This window comes from Babylonia areolata, chromosome 22, assembly GCF_041734735.1.
Source record: "Babylonia areolata isolate BAREFJ2019XMU chromosome 22, ASM4173473v1, whole genome shotgun sequence".
In the NCBI taxonomy this organism is placed as follows: domain Eukaryota; kingdom Metazoa; phylum Mollusca; class Gastropoda; order Neogastropoda; family Buccinidae; genus Babylonia; species Babylonia areolata.
Genome location: NC_134897.1, coordinates 6964030 through 6990529, shown reverse-complemented (window position 1 = coordinate 6990529; position 26500 = coordinate 6964030). Strand labels below are relative to the sequence as shown.

The 26500-nt window shown below is 39.5% G+C and overlaps 1 protein-coding gene across 2 annotated transcripts; it reads right to left on the bottom strand.

The window, feature by feature from the left end:
* Window positions 1–2664: 2664 nt before the first annotated feature.
* On the bottom strand, window positions 2665–25068 carry LOC143297353 (uncharacterized). 2 transcript variants are annotated; one of them, XM_076609658.1, is made up of 18 exons: window positions 24837–25068; window positions 23272–23367; window positions 21490–21571; window positions 19543–19672; window positions 18825–18996; window positions 17762–17869; window positions 16838–16916; window positions 15475–15648; window positions 14590–14692; window positions 13452–13542; window positions 12929–13007; window positions 10813–10924; window positions 9005–9140; window positions 7173–7332; window positions 5871–6050; window positions 4330–4759; window positions 3889–3984; window positions 2665–3091 (listed from the first exon to the last, which is right to left on the bottom strand). In XM_076609658.1, exons 1-18 carry the CDS (start codon window positions 24989–24991, stop codon window positions 2793–2795), a joined length of 2682 nt encoding a protein of 893 aa, XP_076465773.1. In that variant the 5' UTR covers window positions 24992–25068; the 3' UTR covers window positions 2665–2792. The 2 variants fall into 2 exon arrangements, with proteins under 2 accessions (XP_076465773.1, XP_076465774.1); XM_076609659.1 differs by having other exon boundaries at window positions 9005–9137.
* Window positions 25069–26500: the final 1432 nt, after the last annotated feature.

The window sequence follows — 26500 nt, the reverse complement described above, 5'->3', positions numbered from 1 at the left end:
CGGAGGCCGCAGTGTCCTGTGCGAAGGCGGTAGATGGTAGTCTGGTGTCTTCTCTCCAGTGTCCTGATGGGATCTTGGTGTGCCTGGTAGCCTCCGTTCAGGGTGACCCAGCCTCTTCGGAATCTGCTGCGCAGGAGAGTTTTTGCTTCGACTGGCAGGTGAAGTCACTCTTCCTATGGTGAAGTAGGCAACAGGATTGAGTCATCTTCCCCTGAAACATACACCAGAATATAATTAATTCAAAACCAAACAAACTCCCTCGATTTTGATAGGTGTGTGCATGTGCGCACGTACATGTGCGTGTGCATGTGTTCTATGTGTGTCATCTAACACCAGGAAAGAATATCTCGTGCGTGGAATTAAACTTTCAGTCTCTTTTTAAACATGTTCCCCTGCAACTGGTGCACTGCTGAACAAAGAACCTGATGATGTTGACAGCTCTTTAAACAATACAGAGTTCAAACTCAAGAAAACAACAAAGTGGAACAAACCAGTAAAAGAAAATCTGCTCTTGAGCTGTGAATAGAGAACCTACACATGGAAAAGGTAGAGCACGATGTTAAGGAACAACTTTAAGCCTTAAGTTTTCTAAAGCACATCAGTTCTTCACAGTCAGAAGTGATGAAGCAACAATGTAGCTGCAATCCAAGTGGAACTTCTTGCCATGTTTTTTTTAAAAAATGACAGTGAGCCTTGAGATTGCTCTCAATTTTTAGCATCAGACTCCAAATCAATTTTTTCTAAAGGCTGGCTATAGTACTGATGGTTTTTACACTTACAGGAATAAAAGTATCAAATGGAAAAAGAGTCATTGTTTCACTAATTCTCTTTTGTACTTCATCTCCATATCCCTGGTAAAGAAAAACGATCATGAACTACACAAACTAAATTGTTACAAACTAAATAAAACAATCATGAACTGCACAAACTAAATTGTTACAAACTAAATAAAACAAACACTAAACATGCCAACAGACAAATAAATAAAACTCTTTACACTGACAACTAAATAAAACAAGTACAAATAAAATTGTTTACTCTGATGACTAAACAAAACAAACACTGGACATGCTAATAGACAAATAAGTAAAACTGTTACAAAGTGATAACTAAATAAAAGACTGAACATGGTAATGGACAAATTAACAAAAATCCACAGAACTTTACCAAATATATCCACCGGTTCTGATCTGTGAGTCTGTTCCTCTCTGTCAACTGCAACAAAAAGTGATGTTATCACAGCAAGAGTTATATCTCTTATCAATTCATCATTTCTTTGCCAATAAAGCAAAGAGTGAAAACAAATGACCCGACCATGATATATATTTTTTAATACATACATTCACACACACATTACTGTTGACTGAAATTGCCGAATTCCTGTTACATAGTCCATTAGGAGTGTTTCTGTGATGCGATCTTCCAATATTGAATTTTGTTAATATCTTTATTATAATTGGTGTTTATGTTGTTAATTGCTGTTACACAGATATTTACAAATTGTTGGTTCCATTGTTCCAGTTTATCCCTTTTTTTCTGTGTATACCCATTTAACCACCATCTCCAACCCCAAATCACACACACACACATGACATGTCTAATATCATTCAAAGTGAAAAGACGTTAAATTAAAGAAAGAACACACACATATGTACTATATAATACACACATTATACTTAAACATTATATGCATCCAAGTTTCTCAGCACAGTGCATAATTCCTAACTTTAAAAGGTAGTTCAGTTTCTAGGAAACAGGTGTACCAAATAAATCAAGAACAGTATTTTTCAAAAAAACACACAAAGGATTAAACTTAACCCATTTTACTATGGCCCCTCCTCTAACCTTTAAACACAATGACTTTAACCCATCTCGTCTTCAAAGGTTCTCACCTGTTCCTGTGTTGTGCGATGTTGACAGCAATGAGGAGGAGCCAGCAGAGATCCCCTCTCCTGCCCCCTGTCCATCATGCTCACTCCTGTCCAGGTCCCTGAAGGCCTCCGCTTTCATCCTCCTCAGACGACTCAGCTGGGCTGCAATGGTGTCATCCAGGTGGTCAGCTCCTTGAGGAAGCTGGCCACCTGACAAGTTCTTCACTGTGCTCCTTCCGGGTGATTTTCCCTGCACCAACATTCCCGCACGCAGTGGGGTGAAGGATTCGTTGAAAGGTGAAGCTCCAGACATATTCAGGAAGTCGTCTTCACCTAAAATGTCATCTTCAAACGCTGTAGTGCCATCACGGGTGCCACCTTTCCCTGATGTAGCTCCGAAAGATTGACCAAGGACAGGTCGCTGTTTGCTTGGTGTCTGGTTGAAATCCTCCTGTAGTTCCACAGCAGCACAGTTTTCCTTGTCCGAGGAATTCTCTGGTGAAAAATTCATAGTCTGTTCCCCCGGTTTCACTGCTGACTCATCACTCTCTGCCTGAGGCAAACAACTCATGCCATGAGCCACATCTTCCCCTCTGGTCAACATCTGAGGTAACCCACCACCACTGACCATGACTGATGGCTTGTGAGGCGTGAAAGAGATCAATGGTGAAGAATCAGTTCTGGACGGCACTTTGCTGTGACCTGTAACAGGGGTTTTGCTCTCAAAGAAACTGTTCAGAGCAGAGTTGAATGCAACAGCATCATCTGAACCTTGTGCCAAGTTTCCATGGCTGTCACTGATCTCCCCGTCTTCCTGGTCATCATAGAGGGCAGAGAGATGTTCCTCCCACTCCACAGTGCTGTCCTGAGCAGTCACAGGCTCCAGGGCGTCAGAATCCTCCTCAAAGGATGTGACAAAGGTCAGCGTTTTGTTGATCCTGGTCTGTGACATGCTGTGCTCAGACCTCCCTTCAAACAGCGCAGAAGGCATCTCCACCTCAACGCCAGCAGACTGTGGTGACCGGACGTCCAGCTCTGCAGGCCTGTCCTGTCCATGCGACGCGTGTCCTGCTGCGGGGGTGGTGAGGAGGCAGTCCCCTCAGAACTGCTGGAAGACCACCGAGCCCTTGGGGTCAGAGTGCGAGCTGTGCTGGCGTTACTTCTGTTGGTATCCAGCCAACCAGTCGCACCATTTCTGTCGGATGAGCTGTCCTTGTGTTCTGTTGAAGATAGTAAATAAATGCTGCAATGGCAAAAGTATCTCAAATTCTACTTTGTAAACAAACCCTGAGGTATAAGAATATAAAACAATGCATATAAATTTTTTTCTTCACGAGCACACTACTATCAAAGTCAGCATTGTGTATATGGTTTTTGCTTAAGCGTGTGTTGTGAAAGAGAGTACGTGTTGTGTTGCTTTGTGTTGCATTGCAGTGCGGTGTACGTGTGTGTGTGTGTGTGTGTGTGTGTGTCTGTACGCATGAGTCAGTGGTGAAGCTGACAAAGTACCTGACTGTCAACATGTGAGGAAGAATTATCCTCCAGTGACGCTTTACAATATATCTGAAATCCACCTGGTGTAATTTTCAAATCAATAATAATCAGTCCTTCATTTCATAACTGAACCAGCCTCTGAAACAAAGTTTGTTGCCGTAGATTTTCACCCTCTCCAACTCAGTGAAGTTTTATGTATCTTCAGTGATTTCCAAAACCGGTTGCTGATTTTATACATTTCTGAACAAAGATCGGCATCACACAACTCAAACTGATTTTTCTAATTTTTTGTGAGACTTATGCCAATATCACTGCTGAAGCTTCTCACTCAAGTAGATAATTAGCTCATCATTGATATCAGTGGTGACAAGCATACAACCAATACATGTACACAACCAACTAACTCCAAGGACAAACTGACAAAACAAAACAATCACATAGTGCTACAGGCTGTTCTCACTCCACCTTATCACCCACACAGAACATGTTTTGGACATGCACACCACACAAAACCTTTCTGTACCTGCATCATCAGATATTGCATCTTGCCACATGCGACTGATGTCCACTGCCAGAGGACTGCGGTGAATCATATCATGGGATGCGAAAACCCCCTCATCTGCAAACATGCAAAGACAACCAATGTAAGGCATGGGACAGGTACTCCGTCATCTCTTCAAACACGAACCCATCTGCTATTCACTTGTCAGCCTATTTACTACCACCCAAATTTGAGATCAGTGAGTCCACAAACATGTAATTTTTGCTAAGTGAAATGTTCTAGCATGGTATCTGGAAACTACCTGCAAAATGGATTCCGTTTAATACATAATGTATAACTAGGTCTGGAATTAAATGTTAAGGAACAATGCTGATAACATGAGCCACACAATTTTATCAGGATGTGAACATTAACTTTATGAACAATGCTGATGACATGAGCGTCCTACAGAATCACACTCACTCAGAGCAGCAATGGGATTCTCAATGTTGATGTCCTCAGCCTCAGGCTCTTCTCCATCCCCCTCTGTCCTCTTCCTTTCTGTGTGGACATCCTTGATGCTGCCCTGCGACACGCCGTCACTGCCATTGTCAGCATCTGACATGTGTGCCTGCTGCACCAATGTCACAGGTGACACTGTCCTGACAAATGGACTACCAACACAGTCACTGTCCGACACCGCTGATTTGTCAGCACGTCTGTGAGAGGACGCCTTTGTTTTATGCTGACTGTCCGCCAGTGTGTGAGAGTGAAGGGAAGTGGGGGAACCCTTAGCCCGAGCTGAGGCAGAGGCCATGGGGACAGAGGTTGGTGAGGTGCGTGGAGAGGTCAGGCCCAGGTCATGGGACAGTTCACTGAATCCCTCCTCCCCATGCATCACTGACCACACAATCTGAAACAGCAAAATCAACAGCTATAAATACAAGAAAAACACAGCACACAATCTGGAACAGCAAAATCAATAGCTATAAGTACAACAAAAACACAGACTCACATTAGTTTCCCGGGCTGACAACCCCCCACTGCCAGCTCTCCCCCAACCACAAAAACCCACACTTATTCTGACACACTGTTCTGTGTCTTTTCTATGAGCATGTGTATGCATATGTGCAGAAGTTGTATAATGTAAAGATAATTATTTCTGAGAAATAAATTAAAGTAGTGATGATGAAGCATTGTATTTGATTCTAATCCCAGCCTAGCTATCGACTTGCCGTGTGCATGTCTGATGCAATGAAAGAGTTCAGTGTGCTTTGTTTGCCTGAAAGACATTTATTATATTTGTGCTGTGTGTGTGTGTGTGTGCGCGCGCGTGCGTACATGCATGTGTGCATGTGTACATGGGTGTGGGTGCGTGTGTGGGTGTGTGTGTGTGCGCTCTTTGGTTGGCTGGATGTCTAGCTGGCTGGCTGAAATATACACTTTTATCTTATTATCTTCAATAGATTTGGAGATACAACTTAACTATGATTACATGAATGATTTTCCATTTTTCTCTAAATTTTCATAGCATACATCTTTGCAAATGTGTCAGCACTTAACTTTATATTTCCTCTTCCTAAAGTACATCTTCCATCTCCTGCTCCTAAGGATGATTAACACTAAAGACACTCAAACATTTTCAACACTAACAGTGCAGCAAGCACACAACTTAACACTTTACAAATGACAGGTTGCACTGTTAAACCTTCCCATAATTCTATATAGCTACTATTCTGCAAGGAATGCAAGAAATATTACCAAATATTTTATTTTCTATTTTTCAAGAATAATTTAATTCATGTGCATCATTTCAAATGCATGCACCATGTTTAATCTAAAAGAGAGAAAAGTGAGACAGAAAACTGAATGGGAGCCACACAAAGAGAAAAGGCAAAGTGAATGACAAGAGACACAGTAGTGAGAAACGGAAGGACACACAACTGACACCATCAGTCACAAACAAGAGTGCAGGGTCTCTGACTGCAGGAGCAACACTCCTTGCCCTCCAGCCTCACAATCACCTTGTCAGCCAGAATGTTGTGAGCTCTGTCACGTGCTGTCTCTGCTGCACTGTTGTTGTGATCTGCAGGCACAGGGGTTTTGTCTAGGTCTGCACACTGTGTGCGTGATATTTTTTCAGGGGTACTGGCCAGGTGCTGACGAGAAGAGACCTGTGCCCTGTCTTTCCCTGGGGCAGACATCTGAAAACAAACCACATTCAATACTTTCAACTGTCAGCAGCCTGTCACTGAAAACTCATCATCCTGATAGTTCTTTTCTACATGTCACTCACAGACACAGCTGTATGAAAGAAAGAAACAAAAAGAAGCAAGCAACTAAAATGCAGTGCTTACGTTTAAGAAGTGATGGCAGTTACAACACAACATGAATTACATGGCAATCAAATTTAAGCATGCATAAATGCCTGCTGTTGCACACACATTTACACACACATGTACTACAGACATGCACACACACACACAGGTTGTTAGCAGGATAAGTACAAAACAAGTCTTCTGAGTTTTAGCTAGTAGTGCCTCAAGGCCTGATCAGTGTAGATCAGGCATCTGCCCCTCCCCCCCTTTTTCTTTCAAAAGCAGATGTGGGAAAGTGTAAATGGATCAGTCCACATGCTCTGACGCATTCTCTGCAATAGCTGAATGGTTAAAACGTTGGACTTTCAATCTGAGAGTCCCAGGTTCGAATCTCGGTGATGGCGACTGGTGGGTAAAGGGTGGAGATTTTTCTAATCTCCCAGGTCAACATACATGCAGACCTGCTAGTGTCTGAACCCCCTTCATGTGTATACGCACGCAGAAGATCAAATACGCACACTAAAGATCCTGTAATCCATGTCAGCGTTCAGTGGGTTATGGAAACAAGAACATACCCAGCATGCACACCCCTGAAAACGGAGTATGGCTACCTACATGGCGGGGTAAAATAAAAAAAACAATCATACACGTAAAATGTTACATGTCTGTATGAGTGTTTATGTGTGCATGCCTGAAATCTGACTGAATGACACAGGAAACGAATGATGAGCGCACAGTGGCAGCTGTCAGTCAGCTCTACCCAGGTAGGCAGCCTTTGTGCATATGACCCCATGTTTGTAAGGGGCTTGGAGCTTGGTCTCCGACTGAGGATAGGCGCTGTATAAGTATCCATATCAATCAATCAATCAATCCTTGGAACTGAAAGTGTGTGCATACCTGTGTGTCCATGTAAATTCGTATGTATATGTGCAGTCTTTTGTGTGAAGGCGCTTCAGCACGTGAAGCAGAACAAACAGTGAAGCACACAACGGTGACACAAGAACCCACCTTGTGAGAGGAAGCGGGAGGGGCAGCAGGCTGTCTGCTGATGTGTCGCACCACTCTGGGCTGAATGTCGCCCCTCCCCCTCCTGCTCTGCGATGACTTGGGCTGCTGTCTGCCCACACTGCTGCCCCCGGCCCCAGAGCTCGGAGCTGGCTTGGGAAGTCTGAGCAACACACATGCACTTTGCCTTCAGGGAGATGAATAAGATGGATACAGTTTTTACAGTAATAACTCAATGTTCATGGCATGATTAAGTGACAAAATGGGTAGTGCATCATGTACTTCTGTTCCTAAACACCCTAAGAATGCCAAGTTCGGTGAGGTGAGAAAAAAAAGTAATGAAAATACTTTGTACATGACTTTTTAAAAAAATGTTTCGACGCTAACAATAATACCTAAAGTATCTAATGCTTTTCAGTTCATTTTTTTGTTTTTGGACACTCATCTGTGAATACCGTAAACTTTGGTCTATTGAGCGCACTGGTATATAAGCCGCACCCACTAAATTTTGGAAAAATTGAACTTTATATATACATAAGTCGCACCGGTTTATAAGCCGCACTTATTTCTGGTACCGAAACACATACTGATACTACAGAAAAGCTGTCGATTCTGTAGGTTATGAAATAAACACAAGCGGGAACAACACAAAGAAAAGCAAGCGAAAATACTGCTAGTGCCACAAAAAAATAATAAATAAACACAACGAAAATAAGATCCATAATTTAGGGATAGTCACATTTATTCAATATCATCCTGCTCACTGAATCCACTAAAATCTTCGTCTTCAGTGTCCGAGTTGAAGAGAACCAGCACAGCTTCCTCCGCCATCTTGTCACTGACTTCAGCCTTGCTTTCACTTCATGAACATGAAGGTGGAGGTCACTGCTGGTTCATCGCTTGCACTGTTGTCTGCTAGATCGATCGCCTTCAATTTGAAGGCTGCGTCGCGTTTTGGGCATGATGAGGGTGTACGCTTGAGCAGAGTAGAACTGAAGGCTGATCTGAAGGCTTTAATGTGTGTGGATTTGATTTATAAAATGTGAACAGTTAGCACACTATCCTGAAGCTCATCCAAAAATTCATGGACAGAAATCATGATTTTGGTGAGTTGAAGGGCAGCTAAGAATAGATGAGAACGTGACACTCCCGGGATCGTTAAAATCCGCAAATCAGCCGCATCATTGTATAAGCTGCAGAGGTTGAAGTTGGGGTAAAAAGTCGCGGCTAAAAGACCGAACTTTACGGTAAATGAAAGTAAACTGGTTGAAATGAAATGAAATGAAAACCAGGATAGCTTTTCTGGGGAGTAACAATTATTCAACAAAGCACATGTATTTTGTAAAAAGAAGTCATCATCAAATCAATAATCATTACATACCAATTAAATGAATGTAAACTTTAAAAATTACTAGAATAAAAATGGGAGAGGACAACCATGACATAAAATGGCAAAGAGAGATGCAATGTTGGAAATATTCACAATGAATTAACTGAGATTTACTCTGACACACCAAATTTTTTTTTTTAAAGTCATGTTTTACAAAGTAAATTAATATTCTTGCAAACTGACACCTTACATTCTTTCAGTTTAGCAATTCTGCTTTAATTTCAACCAGCTTCTGTGTTTCCCCTTCATCTCTGTCTCCCCTGCCCAAAGCACTGATGGCAAGGCAGAAATTCCCCAACAATATAAAATACTGGCACTGCAACAACAAATCAGCAGACATAATTCATTATGCAGGTAGTGTGTATTCCATGAAAAGAAAAATCAGAGTGGAGGTGGAGGTGGAGGTGTGCAAGTGGAAAGGGGAGGATGGAAGAGCGATCGTTACCTCATGGAGTTGTTCTGATTCCTGTTCTGATTGCTGGAAAGGCCAAAGGCTCGCGTCTGAAAAGACTCCATTTGGGTCTTCCGAGATGTCCGGGATATAAAATTAGCTATGTCCACAGCTGCCTCAGGGGTTTCTGCTGTAAAAAGAAGAAGAGGATAAAGAAGAAGAAGAAGAAGAAGAAGAAGGAGAGAGAGAGAGAGAGAGAGAGAGAGAGAGAGAGATGGATATGGATGCTTTGTTCATTATAGGCCACAACCCCCTATGAAGGGGTGTGCAGTCCACAATATGAGCAATGAGAAGTGTGAAGATCATATAATTAAAACAACAACAAAACTAAACAATCAATAAATATATCCTGATCAACAGTAACTGAACAGTTCAGGAAGTAGCTATTTCTCTCAACTTAACCCCTAGGCTGCCTATATGATGAGATAACTTGTCATGGCAAGCATGTATGCTTCGCTGCCACAATGATGAGATAACTCATCATCGAAATATTCTGATTTTTCCCTGGTTTGCATTCACTTCGCTGACAAGAGAGAGTGGCCAAGATGCGACTGTCAGTGAGTGATGCCGGCTGTGCAGATGTTAGCAGATGACAGAACATGACCAAATTAGTAGCAGGACACAGTGTGAGCGATATTCTTGGCACTCAGCCAACGCGGTCTGATGAGAACTGGATCAAGTGACCATGTGAGAGGGGTGAAGAGGAGGGGGGGTGGAAACTGAGGGGGTGTGGCCTCACATCCATCTTATCACTTGGAGAAGTCACAATGTATTGTGTATCTATCTCTTAAAAAACATATATATTGTGGTTGTTCTAGTATGATTTTGTGTTTGCAGATATCCATTTGTCCAGAAAATATGATATTTTTGTGCAAATTACCTGACTAATGTTTGTAATGAACAAGTTGAAAATGTGACAAAAACAAAACACTGATTTCAAATCAACAGCATGTCACTATAAAATATATAAAATGGGAAAACAGCATGTGTTTTGTATTCTTTATTCATTTACCTTTCAGAAAATATATACTTTTATGGGTCTTTCTCCAATAACAAAGAGCACATAATTTTTGGAAAATTTATACCCGTTTTTTGTGAAAAAACCCTGGCAAATAGATTTCACTTATTTTCCTGGCAGCGAAAGGGTTAAACTTAAAGGCCTTACAAATACAGAGATAAATCAGGAGACAGAGAGATTATCATAAAATAGTGAGTATATGAATGTACAAATTACAACCAGTATCCATGTTATTAATAAGTGAAGGCAGATAATACATTATCAGTAAGAGAGACCTGACATCTTTACACTAATAAATGATAAATGTGAGTGTTAGTCGAATGTGTGCATGTTCACATGCATTCTTATGAGAAGTATCTGATGGGATGTATGAAAGTTCATATGCATGTTTTCTAGGTTTAAAAAAAATGCACCTTGGCCTTCCAGACCTAAGTCATCTGTGGATAAGTGTCAAACATTTTGCTTCCTCAGTCATTCCCACTGAACAGTGATAGATTGGTGGTTCAAAGCTGAATGCTTCAGCACATTATCGGATTGCACAGCCTGACCCGTGGCCCCTCTGTCCATATACATACTTCATATTTTCATCATATATGACAAATGCACATGTATCAACACAGGCATGGCTTGTCTATTAACAGCTGCACAACCACATTTTATTTCACCTAAGTTCAGAGGGTTCAGAGAAAAAAATAATAAAATGGTTCTTCATTACTTTGTTACACAGAAAAAACCCACACATACACAAACATATTTTTGTTGCCGTTGTTGTTGTTGTTGTTACCTTGATCTGGGGACATCTGCACAACAGGTCCAGTGGGAGTGGCCCCACTGTGTCCTCTGGGAGGGTCAAAGGTCACTGGAGGTGAAGGGGCTGCCATTGCAAGGCCAGAGGTCTAGGGAGACACAACATTAAAAGTTGACATCACTTTCTCAACGTGAAAGAATGGAACTTTGTTGCAATTACATTAACACTAATGCCAAAATAAATAGCCACACACTCATTCTTCTTCACCCGTCTTCTGGACTTGACCATATCTTGGCACGACAAAATCAATAATATTCATCATAACACAACATCAAGCACCCATGTATTGAGTGTAAAGCTGAAAGTTATATTTATATAAAAACATTTTCAGACAGTAATTATGCATGATGTCTCAAGATGGACTCAATGGTTCATTTTTGAGTGATGCTTTCTTAAGCCAGTACATGTTTCAGTCAGCTACAAATGAAAGTTTTCAAATGAATCAACCACATATTTCATACCCTGACCTTCAGAGCACACTGACAACGTAGAACTCAATTTCTACATTTCAACAGTGGTGAGAAAAAAACATGCCAATCATCCAGGTGCTGCAGAAATTAACCCCTTGCCTGCCGAACGTTTTAGCAATTTTGTCATTCCTGTGTGCCGGGGAAAAACTTGTGGTTTCCACCCAAGTGCAAAAACATGTGCATTACTTCCTCAAATACAAAGATTTATCTTTGAAATTTTGCATAATGATTACTCATAAACTGTACTTTATGTAGGTGATAGAGTTATAATTCCATTGTATAACTGTTGTTACTGTTGTTTTAAATCTGAGTCAAAGAAAATTTCCATGAAATCAAGTGGTTAAAAATTTAATCACAATTAATTCCAGAATTTCCAGTTAAATTTGTTTTTGATGGGTGCCTGTGGCTCTGTAGTGTTATGAAAAGGAAACTGAGCCACCTAGCTGTGTGTTGGCACCCAGCCAATAGATACTGCTCCCCCCCTTCCCCCCCTCCATCCAGTGGTGGCCAGCTGGACTGACCACCCATCTCATCACCCCTCCCCCACTTCCCTTTCAAGCTACACGTGTACAGTGATAGTATTTGTTCTGGCAACTGGTTCATGTTCACCGTTACTTTACTCCTGGCATGCCACAGACACAGAATGACCAGTCTCTGGCACAGATCTTCCATCACTGTCACTTTCACTCTGTCATGAAGTGGGTTGTGACTTATCAAACGCCAAATGTGTACTTGAATCACCACCCTCACCACTACACAGGTTTTCTTCCCCACTGCCCATATCTTAGAAAAATGAACCGAGACTGAACATTGCCAGACACCATTTTGACAAACCGTGTCTGCAAGTGACTTCGGAATTTCCCACTGCCTATGAGTCATACAGTACAAACCATACAAGTCAAAGAGATATAAACAACCTTCAAACATTCTAGAAGACAGGGAGAAACAAAGTAGTTAGTTCCCTTTAATTATCAACTGTGAATTGTGTACAACAGTGCAACAAAAGGGACACAAGTCTCACATCCCAAGGCAGGCAACAGGTTAACACAAATGTCTTCAAATAAGACAATGAAATAGTTGATATGGCAACAAAGTACACTTGCTACTTCAAGGTCATCTTCATAGAAATGATGGTTAAGTTGTGATGTGTACAGGACAATGACAGCTACACAGAACAGAGACACCTAAGTGAAGTATTTTTGTGCACTCAGGGCTTCTGAGTTAAAAATCTTGCAGGTTCCAAGGACTCTTTTACTCCAGTTGTAAAGGGTACCAGTCTACCGTCAGAGGGTCACTCTAATGCTGCACATTCTGATCACATCTGCGCTGTTACACACCTACAAAGGCAAGCATACCTTCCAGTTATAGTCATTTAAATTTCTGGGCTAAGAACTGGTGATGGGAAACTAATCTTCCTTGTAGCAGATGATCCTAGCATCAGATTGAATCTGCAATGCAGAATATTCACTCATTTTATATCCTCATTTAAGAAATTCTTTGCACATTCAAGGGACTTGCTTGATGAACAAGCATAGTGTCCTTTCCATTGTCACTGTCCGGGCCATATATTTATGCATCATCAGAAGCCCTGTGTATCACTCAATATAGGTGATTAACCTTACTGTCACTTCACTGCGGAACTGGTTACGTAGCCTGGCTACAGTCTTCTTGCGATGTGGAATCTCTCTCGCCATCTTTTCTCTGAACAGAGATAAAATATGCATCAACACACAACTTTGAGCATCCTGAAAACAGAATTAATAATAATTATCAGTGAATCTAAATAAAACTTTAATTTCTAAAAAACCTGCAGCCACATTACAAAAACAGATAAAAAACCAAAACAAAAACCACACATACAAATTATTGCACAGGTCAAAACTCTGCTGCATAAAGTCACAAATCTGCATGATGCACTACCATCAGATCCCACATGGTCTCTCAAGATGTCAACACACACAATGTACGTAACTGAAATGATGAATGGAGGGAGAAATGTGACCTGTTGATCTTTTTTTTTCTTTTCTTTTTTTTACGGAAGAAAAAAAGACAATATTTATGCAAGCTTAAAGTCTACATCACCAACCTGTGTGAAGAGATTATAACTAAACTGACATCAAATCAAGCAAGCTTAACAATGATTACCGTAGAAGGGAAGTGTTGGCCAAGTAAGCTTGATGCGTATGTGCCTGGCTCCTCATGTTGTTGGCTTCATCCGATAAATCTTTCAGTCCATCTACAAACAAGATGCACACTATTCCAATGTAAGCATACACAAAACACTACATGAATAATAAATGAAGCATTGGCCAAAAAAATCCAGGCTGGCATGACTGTCTATCTTTTAAATAGTCAATGAGATGTTTCTTAACACAGTTCTGTTTATTATTCTTTTTTAAGTGAGTTGAAGGTTATTTAATAAATTTCCACCAGAATACAAGAAACTGGATGTGTACAGGTTATTTCTTGGTCTAGGTATCCATAACATATGGTTATGTCTTTGGTCATTAGTTTTAAACGTGCCTGTAATCTTTTTCTGCATTATTTCCATATAGAACATAATGCATGCAAACTGCCTTGTTGAAGAACAGCCTGTTGTGGAAAGATAATTTTTCAAGCTATAAAAAGTCCTATGGGGTCAGGGAGCTTGACTTCAACAATACTGATTTTAATACTCTTTAAATACAAACAAGAAATAAAATTTAAGTCTGTATTGCTACAACTGCCACACAAAGTTGGTGCATAATTGATGATTGACAGAACATGTGCATAGACAAAAAAGCATTCGGTAATGGATATCAAGGATACTTTCTATTTTTGCTAACTGAAATATTTTGCTTGAGAGACGTCTTCCTAAGTATGTTGTATGATCAGTCCAAGATAGATTTCTGTTAATAAAGACACCCATAATTTTATGTGAATCTATCTCTTCAATTCTGTTGATGCTTAGGAGTAGAGGCTTACACTTCTTTTGTTGCTTTTTGTCATGCAGATACATACATGTGTGCACGCACATGTGCATGAATGCACACGGATACCACTGAATGAAACAGAAATAAATGATCAGCTTTTTAAAGCAGCTCTCAATCAGCTCTACCCTGGTAGGCCGCCTGTTGAGCAAATAACTGTAAAGCTCTCAGAGTATAGGCACCATGTAAGTATCCATATCAATAAGTCAATGATAAATATACCGCCTGAAGACATGTCATGCGCACACACATGCACACACAAATACACACACATAAAAGTAAACACAACCACCCACACAAAACTCACAACCCACCTTTCTGCAGCCTTTGGATATACATGCGAAGAGCCAGGTTCCACAACTGCAGGATGCTCATCAGGTTGAGTTCTCCCCCTTCGTAAATATTATCCACTTGTCGCTGAAAGCAGACACCTCTCGCATCAGCAATATCAACATCTGTCTTCTCTCACACTGTATTCTGGCAAACTATACTTCATATGAACAATTACTCATGTTATTTCTCCACTTGTTCTGACCTGCAACAATTTGAATAATATCACTCTTTTTTTTTCAGAACAGACCAGTGCAAACTGAGCTGAACCTCTGCAAGATAGTGACTGCTAGGGAAGCAGACATCAGACACCAGACCAACTCTGGCATGGCAGTCTCCGTACAGCACAGACAAGCAGGCAGGCTAGACAGTTCAATGCACTGGTGTTTTTAACTTTGGTATTTTTTTTATATTTCTTCTCTGTTGTGCCACTGCATGTGCTTAGATATACCTGCATATATATCCATTGCCAGTGTTAAGATTTCTGCTGACTCAATAGTAAGTTTATTTACAAAGCACTTAATCAAATGATTTTGCTCTATGAGTTTTACAATAGCTACCTAAGTCTCTCAAAACAGTGGAGGGCAGAAATTTCATTTCAACTTCACAAGGACTGACACGAGCTCAACATAAGGTCAAAGACCCCAAAACCAACACATACTGAGCACAAGGCAAGTTTAAGAACCATTCACTCCAAACTCCTTCAAATGTCTATCCAACCCAACATAAAAACAGAAAAAACAAAACAAAACAAAGCAAACAAAAAAAAACAACAACAAAAAAAACACACACAAATTCACTCAAAATTCAAATCTAGTCTGGAACATAGTTTCACCACATCACACCTTCACTGCACATTATGCACTCACCCTGCGCATCTCCTGCTCACACTCGCGCAGCATGAGGTGGGGGATGCTGATCTGGATGTTGGCTGCATCCAGGGAGTATTTCTCCTGAGTCTTGTCCAGGACAGAGCTGACAATGTCCTGCTCCTCCTGTGACCTCTCCAGGTAGCCCTCTATATCCTTCCACAACCCTCTGACCTGCAGACATTGATTGGTTGATACAGATACTTACATAGTGCCTATCCTTGGACAGAGACCACGCTCGAACCACTCAAAGCACTTTACAAACACAGAGGCATTTGCACCACAGGCTGCCTACCTGGGTAGACTGGCTGATCGAGAGCTGCCTTCCACACTGGATTCCTTTATAATGACCAAACAGACAGGGCAGCAAAAAGGGGAGCAAAGAATCATATAGATGGTATAAAAGTATATTGCCCATTGTCATACAAGGAAACAAGCAATATACTAGAAAGAGACTTTAATAGGTGCTTGAATTCAAGTCTAAAACCTTGTCAGTTGACTCTCAGACTTTGGTCCAATTCGCAGACCAATTCTGAGTTTAGCTCTCAGACTATTATCAAATTCATTACGGACCAAGTATTGTTCTAATGTCAAGTGCATATGCTTTAGTAACCTGACAATTAAGCATATAATTTTTGACAGTAGCTTGATGAAGCCTTATGTACACGAAAGTGTGTCTTCACAAGTGACTGAGAACGTTGATGTTTTTGACTTTTTGCAGTCATTATCAGTTTCGCTTGTCAGTTTAATGACTTCTCTTTTACTAAGTCCTTTAAGTAATTTCCTGTAATTGTATTTACTTTTTTTTCCTCTTCAAATTTCACCCTCATTTGCCCAGTTTCCCCCAACCCTCCATTCATTCACATCTCCCACCCCTTCTAACCGATAATACTCAAATGTATTCATAAATACTTTAACAAAATGTCTTCAATCACTAATATGTGTGACGGGACATTAAACAAAATTCCTCCTCCTCCTCAATTGTATGTTCATAAAACATCACAAATTTAACTGGGAAACATTTCAACAACAACAAAAAGTTTCTCTGTGAAATGAGTGATCTGTTACTGTTGTTCATAAGCCCTGTTTTTTGTTAAATGTATTTCACTATATATGTCAAGATGTCATGCAAATGGCAATCAGTTATTTCCTATCATGCCATCAGCAAATTGTTCAAGACTTTGAAAAAGAAATGATAAAATCAACAATGAATGCTTCAAAAGAAACAACTCAACACATACATTCCCCCTGCTGCCCACACACGCATACAGGGAGATGACCGTGCGTTAATGCTGCCTTCATACACTACAGTACAACACTTATCAGTGCCAGTAAGACAGAAACAGACAAGTTTGCAGCTTACCTGCTGCACCCTTTGGGCTCGTCTGGCCATGTGTGTAGACATATCAAAATCTTGAGACCTCCGAGAAGCTGGGATAGGACTGCAACACAGGCAACACATCTTATATATTTCCTCTGTTTTTATTGTATTTAATTCATTTACCTAGTTATTTGGTTCAGTTAAATACATATATTATATTCCCCTCTGCCTCCCCCCTCCAGCATTTTGTAGGCTCTTGAGGCCTGACCAGCACACTGGGTCAAAAGGTAGATCAGGAATCTGCACCCCCTGCCCCCTTTTTTATGTAGATCTGGTGTGGACTGTATGGATAAGTCTGCATGCTTTGACGCCCCATTGAAACTGAAAATTATACTTTTCCTGACTGGCTTTCTAAGGCGAATGGAAAATAGCATGACAAGCTCTCTCTGCCAAATAGAATATGTCAATATAAATGACACACACACACACTGAAAAGACTGAAACAGCCTTCTGAAGTATGACTACTGAAGGCTTACAAATGAAAAAAAAAAAAAAAAAAGTAACTGACAGGACTGAAATAAATCATTCATATTGCGACTTGCTTAGGAACAAGCAGAAGGAAAATATTAACAATACAATTTGAGCTGACATTAGTAACAAATAATTCTTCCAGCATTATTTGCCTGCATTGCCTGTGGAAAGCAGATTGATTTTCACACAGACAAATCTGTTGTGACAAAAAGAAATACAATACAAAACAATGCAATGCGATACAATACCATGACTGGCAACAAAGAGACCACAGGCAGAGCACTGAATGTGTGTGTGTGTGTGTGTGTGTGTGTGAACGAGTGAATGTGTCTAACAATTACTGAATTAGTGTGTGAAAATAAATCAATATTGCTCCTATCAAGTTTCAATGGAAATTTGCTAGACTGCAATACTATAAGCACAGTGGGGCCTTACCTGCCGCGGTCAAGACCTTTGTGGGCAGCCAGCTGAATCTGGTCTCTTTTCTCTCTTTCCATCTCCCGCATTTCCTTTATTTGGCCCCGCAAGCTTTTTATCAGTTCACTGCAACAGTGAAACACTGACACCATGACATAGGGAAACTCCAAACTCCTGGGGCAACTGGTGGTGTCAAGGGCAACAACCAAACACACCAGTACATCCCTACACAAACAAAAATGCTGGGGCAACCAGTGATAACAGCAAGAAGCATACACACAAGTACATTCCTACATAAATATAAAATCAGAGATGCCAAGTGTCAAGTGTTTGAAGGAACAATCAGGAAATTTGGTAGGAACATTTTGAATTTGGTAGGAACGCTCAGATACTGAGCCACATCAGCAAATGTACATTTTATCTACAAGGCATACAAACACTTGGGCCTACCTTCAGCATGGTGTAACTGTTACGATTAATGTAACTGGTCCACTCAATGCTGTTTCATTGTAAACATGCACAGGATTAGCTGAGCATCAACATGTGAGACCAAGGTTAGTAGTGACTGCCCTGGCCTCGTGATCGATAGGTCTAGAGCATCTGGGTAATGTTATGACAGGAAAGCATGTGTCTATGCTATGTAGTCAAAAATGAACTTGTCTGAACAATTTTGGGGTTGGCATAACGCTGGAACAAACTGCGATTGAGCGTAACAAAATACAGCGAAATCATAACAGTTGGCACCTCTGCAAAATGCATGCAGGGAAGGGGGTGCGGGGGTGGGGAGGGGATTCAGAATGAGGGACATGGGAGTAATGCCACTGAAAAGAAAAAGGTAATAGCACATTAAAAACTAAAAAGCAGTGCAGGGTCACCTCTGGTGTATGGCCTTAAAGCGACCTGACAATGATAACCCTATGTGAACTACTGGCACTGGGACTGCCAGAGTACAAGCCTGGATGGGGCTGTGTGTACAGAATTCAGGGTGAGAGTAACGCTGGTGAGAGAACACAAAAGACAACTTGACAAGGCAACAAAATGATGTAGGAAAAACATTTAAAAAGTTTTCCAGAATTCTTACTCTCCATGACTTTGCCAGCGTTGCTTTGCAGATGCCGTCTGGCCCAATGTCTCAAAGAAACTTTTGCGATGCCTGATGGCTGCACAGTTCACTGTGGTTTCCATGACAAAGCCCAGGTCCTTGTTCTGTGAGGTCAGCATTGGGTAACCCAAGAGACCACTGTCTTTCACCCCTGTAGTGACATAAAACAAACACACACTGTACCTGACATCATGACATGTAGAACCTGTCAGGGTAAGTCATAAGCACTTTGTCTTTCAGTTTCAGTCTTTACCATATCACAGACTTCTGTTTTTATCAGATAATAGATTTTTTTCTGGTTAAAAAAAAAAAACAATATCAGAAAAAAATCAAGAACGAATGAACAAAGACCATAATAATGTAACTTCAAAATCACTGTGACCATATTCTCAATTCCATTTCAACAAAACATGTATCATTCCTTAATAAGTTAATTCATACATAGGGAAGGGCAATACTTTGAAAAAAAAGTTGGGCACTTAGGCATGAACCACCTCTAACTATACCAGAATACAAAATTTGGAACTTAATGATGTAAATCTTTTTCTTTTTATTTTATTTTATTCACTTTACATGTCATCATATTATCAATAATAAACACATATTGTACACACACACACGCACACAGTCACATGACATGCTCACAGTTTTCTTATCTTTCTGTCTCACAGGCACACACTCCCCAAGCATAAATTACCATGTTCCTTGCGAATCACATGAAGAATGACATATGTGGAGAAAGCAAACAACAGATGACAAAACTTGTCTCCCCCCGGGGACAGGAAGAGGGAAGCATTGATTCGAGGCAGTCTGGCATCAGCTTCTTCCTGCACACATGGTCCACATCAACTGTAACAAACTGTCCTGTTGAAAAACTGAAAATGTGCGTTGTGTATCAGCATGATACAGGATATAAGAAAAGTTACTTAATTAAAAAGAGAAACTGTTGACATGTCTGCTGGTAAATGGCGACATAAAAATAGCATTTATCCAGTTTTATCATCCAATAAACAAATATTTAAAACAGCACAAACTTCCACAGTACATTATATTTTAGTATTTATCTGAATTACTAATTCCCCATTAAAAAGAAATAATTTCTTTAAAATCAATAGATGAAATTAAAGAAAATGAAAACAAAATAAAGAGAAGTAAACCGAACATATCAAATAATAAAATTCAGTTTGCATATTACTAATAAAATGCTAAATTATATTATCATAAAACTAAGACTGCCTTTATGTGTATCAAGTTACATATTTTTGTGTCTTGTTATGTGTATCACTCTGTGCATGTGTGTGAGCATCTGATGCGGTATGAGAGTGAGAAGAGGGGTAGATGAAGGAAACAGGGTTGGCTAAACAAAAGCCAAGAGTATCTGAACTGTAGATCTAAAGAATCTTCACAAATCTTATTCATAACTCTTAAGTTGTCTTGTTGTAGTTATAACTTCTACATTTAAGTAGAAATAACAAATAAGTCTGTCAGACTCAGAGGCACAGTAAGTCCCTCTCACAAGCCAACCCTTTCAAACCAATCACTGCAAATGCAATGAGACCAGGAACAATGTACCCATTTTACCAAAAATGGAACACTGTACCCATGTACCAAATTTGGAACACTGTACCCACAATACCAAATTTGGAACACTGTACCCATAATACCAGATTTGGAACACTGTATCCACTTTCAGGATCTAAACCAGAAATCCTCCTGAGGGTAGCAAAAAACATCAGTACTGGCCAGACTGAAACCTGAAAGGAAGGACAGCAACATCTGATGATCTAGAGCTATGACTGTATGAGACACAAGGTCAGACTCCTGGTGCACTGGTATATTCCATCTTCCTGTATGCACGCAAGACATAGATTCTCATGGCAGATTTGGAAAGAAGAATTCAAGCCATGGAAATGAGGTGTAATCACAAGGTCCAAAGCATCAGGTACACTGATCTGTGATCACACAGATTCAATGTACAAGTGTACCAAAACATCAAGCAGCACATTAGACCATATGAACACTGGTATGGCCACATAACAAGATCCAATGGCCTTACTGAAACAATCCACCAAGGAACTGTTGCGGGTGAAAGACCGAGGGGAAAACAGAAACAAAGGATGGACTGACAACACCGCAGAATGGAGAGGAAAACCTTTTGCAGAGACCAAGATTGACAGACAACGGAACCAACAGATGTGAAGGAATCTGGTAAACAGTTCTTCTGTGTGGCGTTCCAATGACTTCACAGAGTTGAGGGAGAAGAAAAGTCCACTTTCTATTCCTGAGAGGCTATAATTAAAATTTCAACAACTTTACTTCATAAGTTTTGTTGTTTAATCTGTCACATCCAGTGTGTGGTCATATTTGTGGAAAATATACACACACATTATCAAATGGAATTATTGACTTTCACGTTCTAAATTTCATTTAAATCACTGCCATACATACAAAAATGCACAAACTCACACTTTTAAAATACATTTGATAACATTTCAGTCTGTTCAGATCTGAAATGAGTACATATATAAGAAGCATCATTTTCAGACTATAATTTTTTTTTCTAACGCTAGTGATAGTATACTGAATAGTAGTAACAGAGCAGAATTATTACTTGGCGAAAAGACGAATTTAACCAGATAATTACCTTTTGAATATTTTGTAACCAAATACAGCATACTTTACGAAATGCTGCTTCTGATTTCTTGTCTGTCACAGGCCAACAATCTCTGAAATAAGAAAGAAAAAAAATCCTTTTATGGTGATGGAACATGTTTCTTTTCTACCATCCCCAGCCAATTTAATCAGGAAATCTACTCTTTCAAAATTTCATTCTTTATTTTTTCTAAACACTGACTAATGCTAAACAGTGAAACATGGTTATGGATAAGTCATGAATTTATCTGTGTTATTCTGTGTGCAAGGTGTGTGTGTGTGTGTGTGTGTGTGTGTGTGTGTGTGTGCGCGCGCGCGCGCGTGCGTGCGTGTGAATATCTTTGTTACTGTGAGTGTCCATGCACTTAGATCTGTCAGAAATCACTTGACTGATACCACAGATAATCGATGTAATAATCAAAGAAAAGCAAATTCACTTCAGACCTCATTATGGTTAATATCAACTCATGAAATGAGAAAATATCCTTGCAAGCACATATTTGAAAACACACAATACATCAAGCATGTAGACATAACCACACATTCCCTCCCTGCCCCCCAATACCCTTTCCTATGCACAAAACTACAGCACACATACACACATGATTCCCCCCACCCCCATTCACCCCAAAACATATTCTTGTGCACAATGCTATTTCACCAAGTTATCACTTCAAGAAAACACTGATCACATCAACCAGCTAAGTGCCTGTAAGACAACTATGTCCTGCAAAACGTGTTGCCATTGTGCCTATAGACAGTTCACTGATGTCCTGCATCTATTTCAATTTTTCCTTCATAGGACTCAGGAGTTTGGTACAATGAAAACTACACCCTGAATGGTTAGTTTAATATGTCTGGATTATAAACATACCATGTGAGAATCTGGTGGAAGACCCCTTTCATCTAAATGATTTGCTAACTGGACCACTTAGAGCATGCGTTGAAACTAAATTAGTAAATAAAGTGACTTTGCCTCGCATGCCAAAAAGGCCTTGTACACCAGATGCCTAGCAGACCAAATATTTTGTCAAATCATTCACAACCAGGAGGAAAGGAACATCATCAAAGCACGCTCTCCTCTAAAGGGGGACACTCCTGTGTAAGAAAAGCTTAATCATGGCTCACTCTCTGAGAACATAAAATTTTTGTCTTTTTATCTTAACTGAACCCACATCTGTCGTTGCTATGACAGCTATTCACTAATATGACTACGAGTCATACAGACACAGAGAGAGAAAAGGGTGCAATGAACCACCCCCATTGACAAAAAGCATCTATTTATAAATTATATACATCTGCAAAAGTGGCGTGGAAAAGAACAACAAAAATAACTTAACACAGTACAGACCTTCAGTACATATAATTATATACATGCAAATGTTCGTATTTGTTGATTGTGCACTAGATATGTGTTTCCTGAACAGAAGTCATTAACAATATTTGCAACAATGTTGTCTTGTTTGTTCTATTTGTGTTACAAATACCTGTTACGTTCTTTTAAACTAAAGCCAATGATTTGGAAAACAAAAATCAGTTAAATCTGGTATTCTGGCTGCTTCCTGTAAATCATGCATACATGTATATCACTATATGTTCTTACTAATCTTTGGACATTCAGTCATACTCTAAGTGTAAGTTTCAATTACACACACACACATTATAATATATATATATATATATATATATATATATATATAGAGAGAGAGAGAGAGAGAGAGAGAGAGAGAGAGAGAGAGAGAGAACAATGTTCTTTGTACAGGTCAATACATACCTAAATTGCTGTTGAGACATGGTGGCATTAAGGCGATTAAACAAAAAATGTAAAACCACCTCAGCACCCGTTTTATTTGGCAGGTTGAACATTTCCCTGCAACATGTAACAATACGTTTTCCATGCTTTTCAAAGCACATTATTGATTAAGAAACTGAACAACAATATATTCCATAAAAAAAGGAAATTGATGCAAACGTCTTTTTAATTCATACAGCAAATTAGAAAAGATTTCAACTTTTTTAAACAAGGACTGAAGAAGGAAGGTGCGGCAGGACAGCAAGCGAGAAAGAGAGAGAAAGGGGCTTGGAGGAGAGAAACTAAGCAAACTTCAGTAACCGAATAAGCCTTTGGTCAAGAAAATTGGAATCATACTAAATACACAATACTGATATGGCACATGGTTAAATATACATACTTCTACTTTATGTATATTACATTTTTTCTATAGTCATATCATGTTGATACCTTTGTCCAAAACATTTCATTTATAGTTATAAATAGTGATCTTTTTGAAAGCTGCCAACTGTTCCCAGGCCAAAGATTTTGCTGTCAACTCTTGCTCTAGCTGAATACACAGTACATGCATGTACAAAGGATGAATGCTCCAACAACTGCTTCTTTTACTGTTCTTACACTACACAACTGACACTTTTAGACCAAGAAAATTAAATTTGTTTTATCACACTGGCAGGCCCAACATCATTTTTAGTTCATACACTATTCCTGGCCATTTCAACTATGGATTGGTATGTGCTAATGCCATAATTATCATATATGGGTGATTGTCTTTCAGAAGATAATAAACCAAGATTCTGCATGCAGTATACACTCAGCACACGAAAAAGAACCCACTGCAACAAAAGGGTTGTTCCTGGCAAAATTTAAAGAAAAATCAATTTTGATAGTAAAACACATACACATGCAGACAGAAAGAAAACAAAACAAAACAAAACATATGGGTGGTGCAGCAATGAGTCATAGTAGCCTGAATTTCGGAGAAATCTGTTGTGTCAATACAAATTACATAATAATACACTGCAATACACTTATGCAGTAAAAAAAACAACCCCACCAAAACAATAACAAAAACCCCAAAAAACCTGGCCAAGCAAACTGTCACCCTGCGTCAGACTCAACTGTGACATTCTGATTCACATTTAAAGACAGTAACATTCCGAAAACAAGTCGCTTTAACCAATTTTTGTTAAGCTTTAAGTAACTTTTTAATAACTGATTGTGTTTACTAGTACTTGTAACAAACTGGAAAGAATGAAGAAGAGTGACTGTGCTGTGTTCTTCTTCCTCCTCTTCATTTTTTATTTTTTCTACACACTGACTAATGCTAAACAGTGAAATATGGTTATGGATAAGCCATGAATTTATCTGTGTTATTCTGTGCGCAAGGTGTGTGTGTGTGTGTGTGTGTGTGTGTGTGTGTGTGTGTGTGTGTGTGTTTGCTTATTTCACAGATGCACCCTTTTATCGGTGCAGTAATCTACTGGAAAAGTAAACTGTCCATTCCTTAGTATCACAACATATGATGTTTTACTTGTTTTCCTCACTTGTTAAACGGGATCTTGTACTTCATTTCCATTGCAGCAGTGTCGAATCCCAGAAGTTGCAGATTAGTAAAGAAAATCTGCTTCGGGTCGAGACATGGAGGTAAGACATTATCACTTCCTGGTCCTCTTCCAAAATGGACGTTACTCTCGTCCATTGCGGTCGATGTTAACACGTAAAAGCACCAGAGTACATATAATAAATCCAATGTTGCTACAACCAACACTTGTTGAAACAGGCCGCCAACATCAAACGCCCGGATGCGTAATATGAACCATTTTCGAATATTTAAAAGTAAGTATTTAGACCAATTAAGGATAAGTTTCAGTTTCAGTTTCAGAAGCACAAGGAGGCGTCACTGCGTTCGGACAAATCCATATGCGCTACACCACATCTGCCAAGCAGATGCCTGACCAGTAGCGTAACCCAACGCGCTTAGTCAGGCCTTGAGAAAAAAAAATTGAAGATAGACTTGCTTCAATCTTCTGTCTTCTAATCGCCGTCTTGCCTCAGTAGACATTTAAGTAACTTGTGAGTGCACAGCAGGGGGTGGGGGGTAAAGAGAAAAAAAAGGGAGGGGTGGGGGGAGGTAGGGGGGCGTGGAGGGGTTGGGGGGGGTGGGGGGGGGGGGGAGAGGGAGAGAAAGAGGGGACGAGAGAGCGACGGGTCACAATATTTATCATTTATCATCACTTTACAAGTTTACAATTATTACTTATTCCTTGAGTGTAGTTAGACTATCTTGAGCTGAAGAAGAATAATACTTCTATCGTAGTTATATTGTTCTGAGCTGGAGAAGAATTATACAGAAGTAGATATAACTTTTGATAATTAAACTGTTTTTTTATTATTTTATTTTTTTATTTTTTTAATACTACTGCTACAGTAGTTAACTTCTCTTTGGTCCATGAAGTTGAATATATATATATATATATATATATATATATATATATATATATATATATATATATATATATATATAAAATCTATTTTGCACAATTTATTTTAACAGTCCATCTCTGATAATTTCTATTGCAGGTTTCTTAAGTCGTTAAATACTATAAAAAATATTATAAAAAGGCTTGAATTCATTTAAGTGAATATATAATCGATGAAAAATATTTGCAGGTTTGATTGAAAACAGTATGCAAATGATTTGTCACGTAAAGAATTGTACAGCAGGTACTGTGTATACCTACCATGAATGCAAGAAGAACACGAAAGCCTCGGGCTGTGGCACACAATAACTACGTTATGGAAAAGATTCAGTGAAGGTAATGACTGTTATAGTGAAAAGGTAATGACTGTTACTGTGTTAGTTATTTATGTTAATTGTTATTATACACATAAAGTACATTGTATCAGTAATATTGATAATTTCTTCCTTTTTCAATGTCAATTCCACACTCCCAAAAACGAATCAAACAAGTTTCTGAGTTTGTTTTCTTTCTCTTTCAGTTTCATTGGTGATGATAAATTAATTCAATTATTTATCTTTTTAAAATTGAATTTTCGTTTATTTATTGGAACTAAAACAATTAACTCTTTCTTTGTTTTTCCTATCGAAGTGGATTTTTCTACAGAATTTTGCCAGGAACAACCCTTTTGTTGCCGTGAGTTCTTTTACGTGCGTTAAGTACATGCTGCACACGTCTCATCCGAATGA

What these genes read in the sequence shown, in the direction of transcription:
- LOC143297353 (XM_076609658.1), bottom strand. Translation starts at nt 24,991, where the DNA reads ATGGACGAGAGTAACGTCCATTTTGGAAGAGGACCAGGAAGTGATAAT. An exon ending in GAGCCCAAAGGGTGCAGCAG is followed by an intron (nt 15,649 to 16,837) that starts GTAAGCTGCAAA and finishes CAATGTCTGCAG; the next exon opens with GTCAGAGGGTTGTGGAAGGA. An exon ending in AATCAGAACAACTCCATGAG is followed by an intron (nt 7,333 to 9,004) that starts GTAACGATCGCT and finishes TGTGTTGCTCAG; the next exon opens with ACTTCCCAAGCCAGCTCCGA.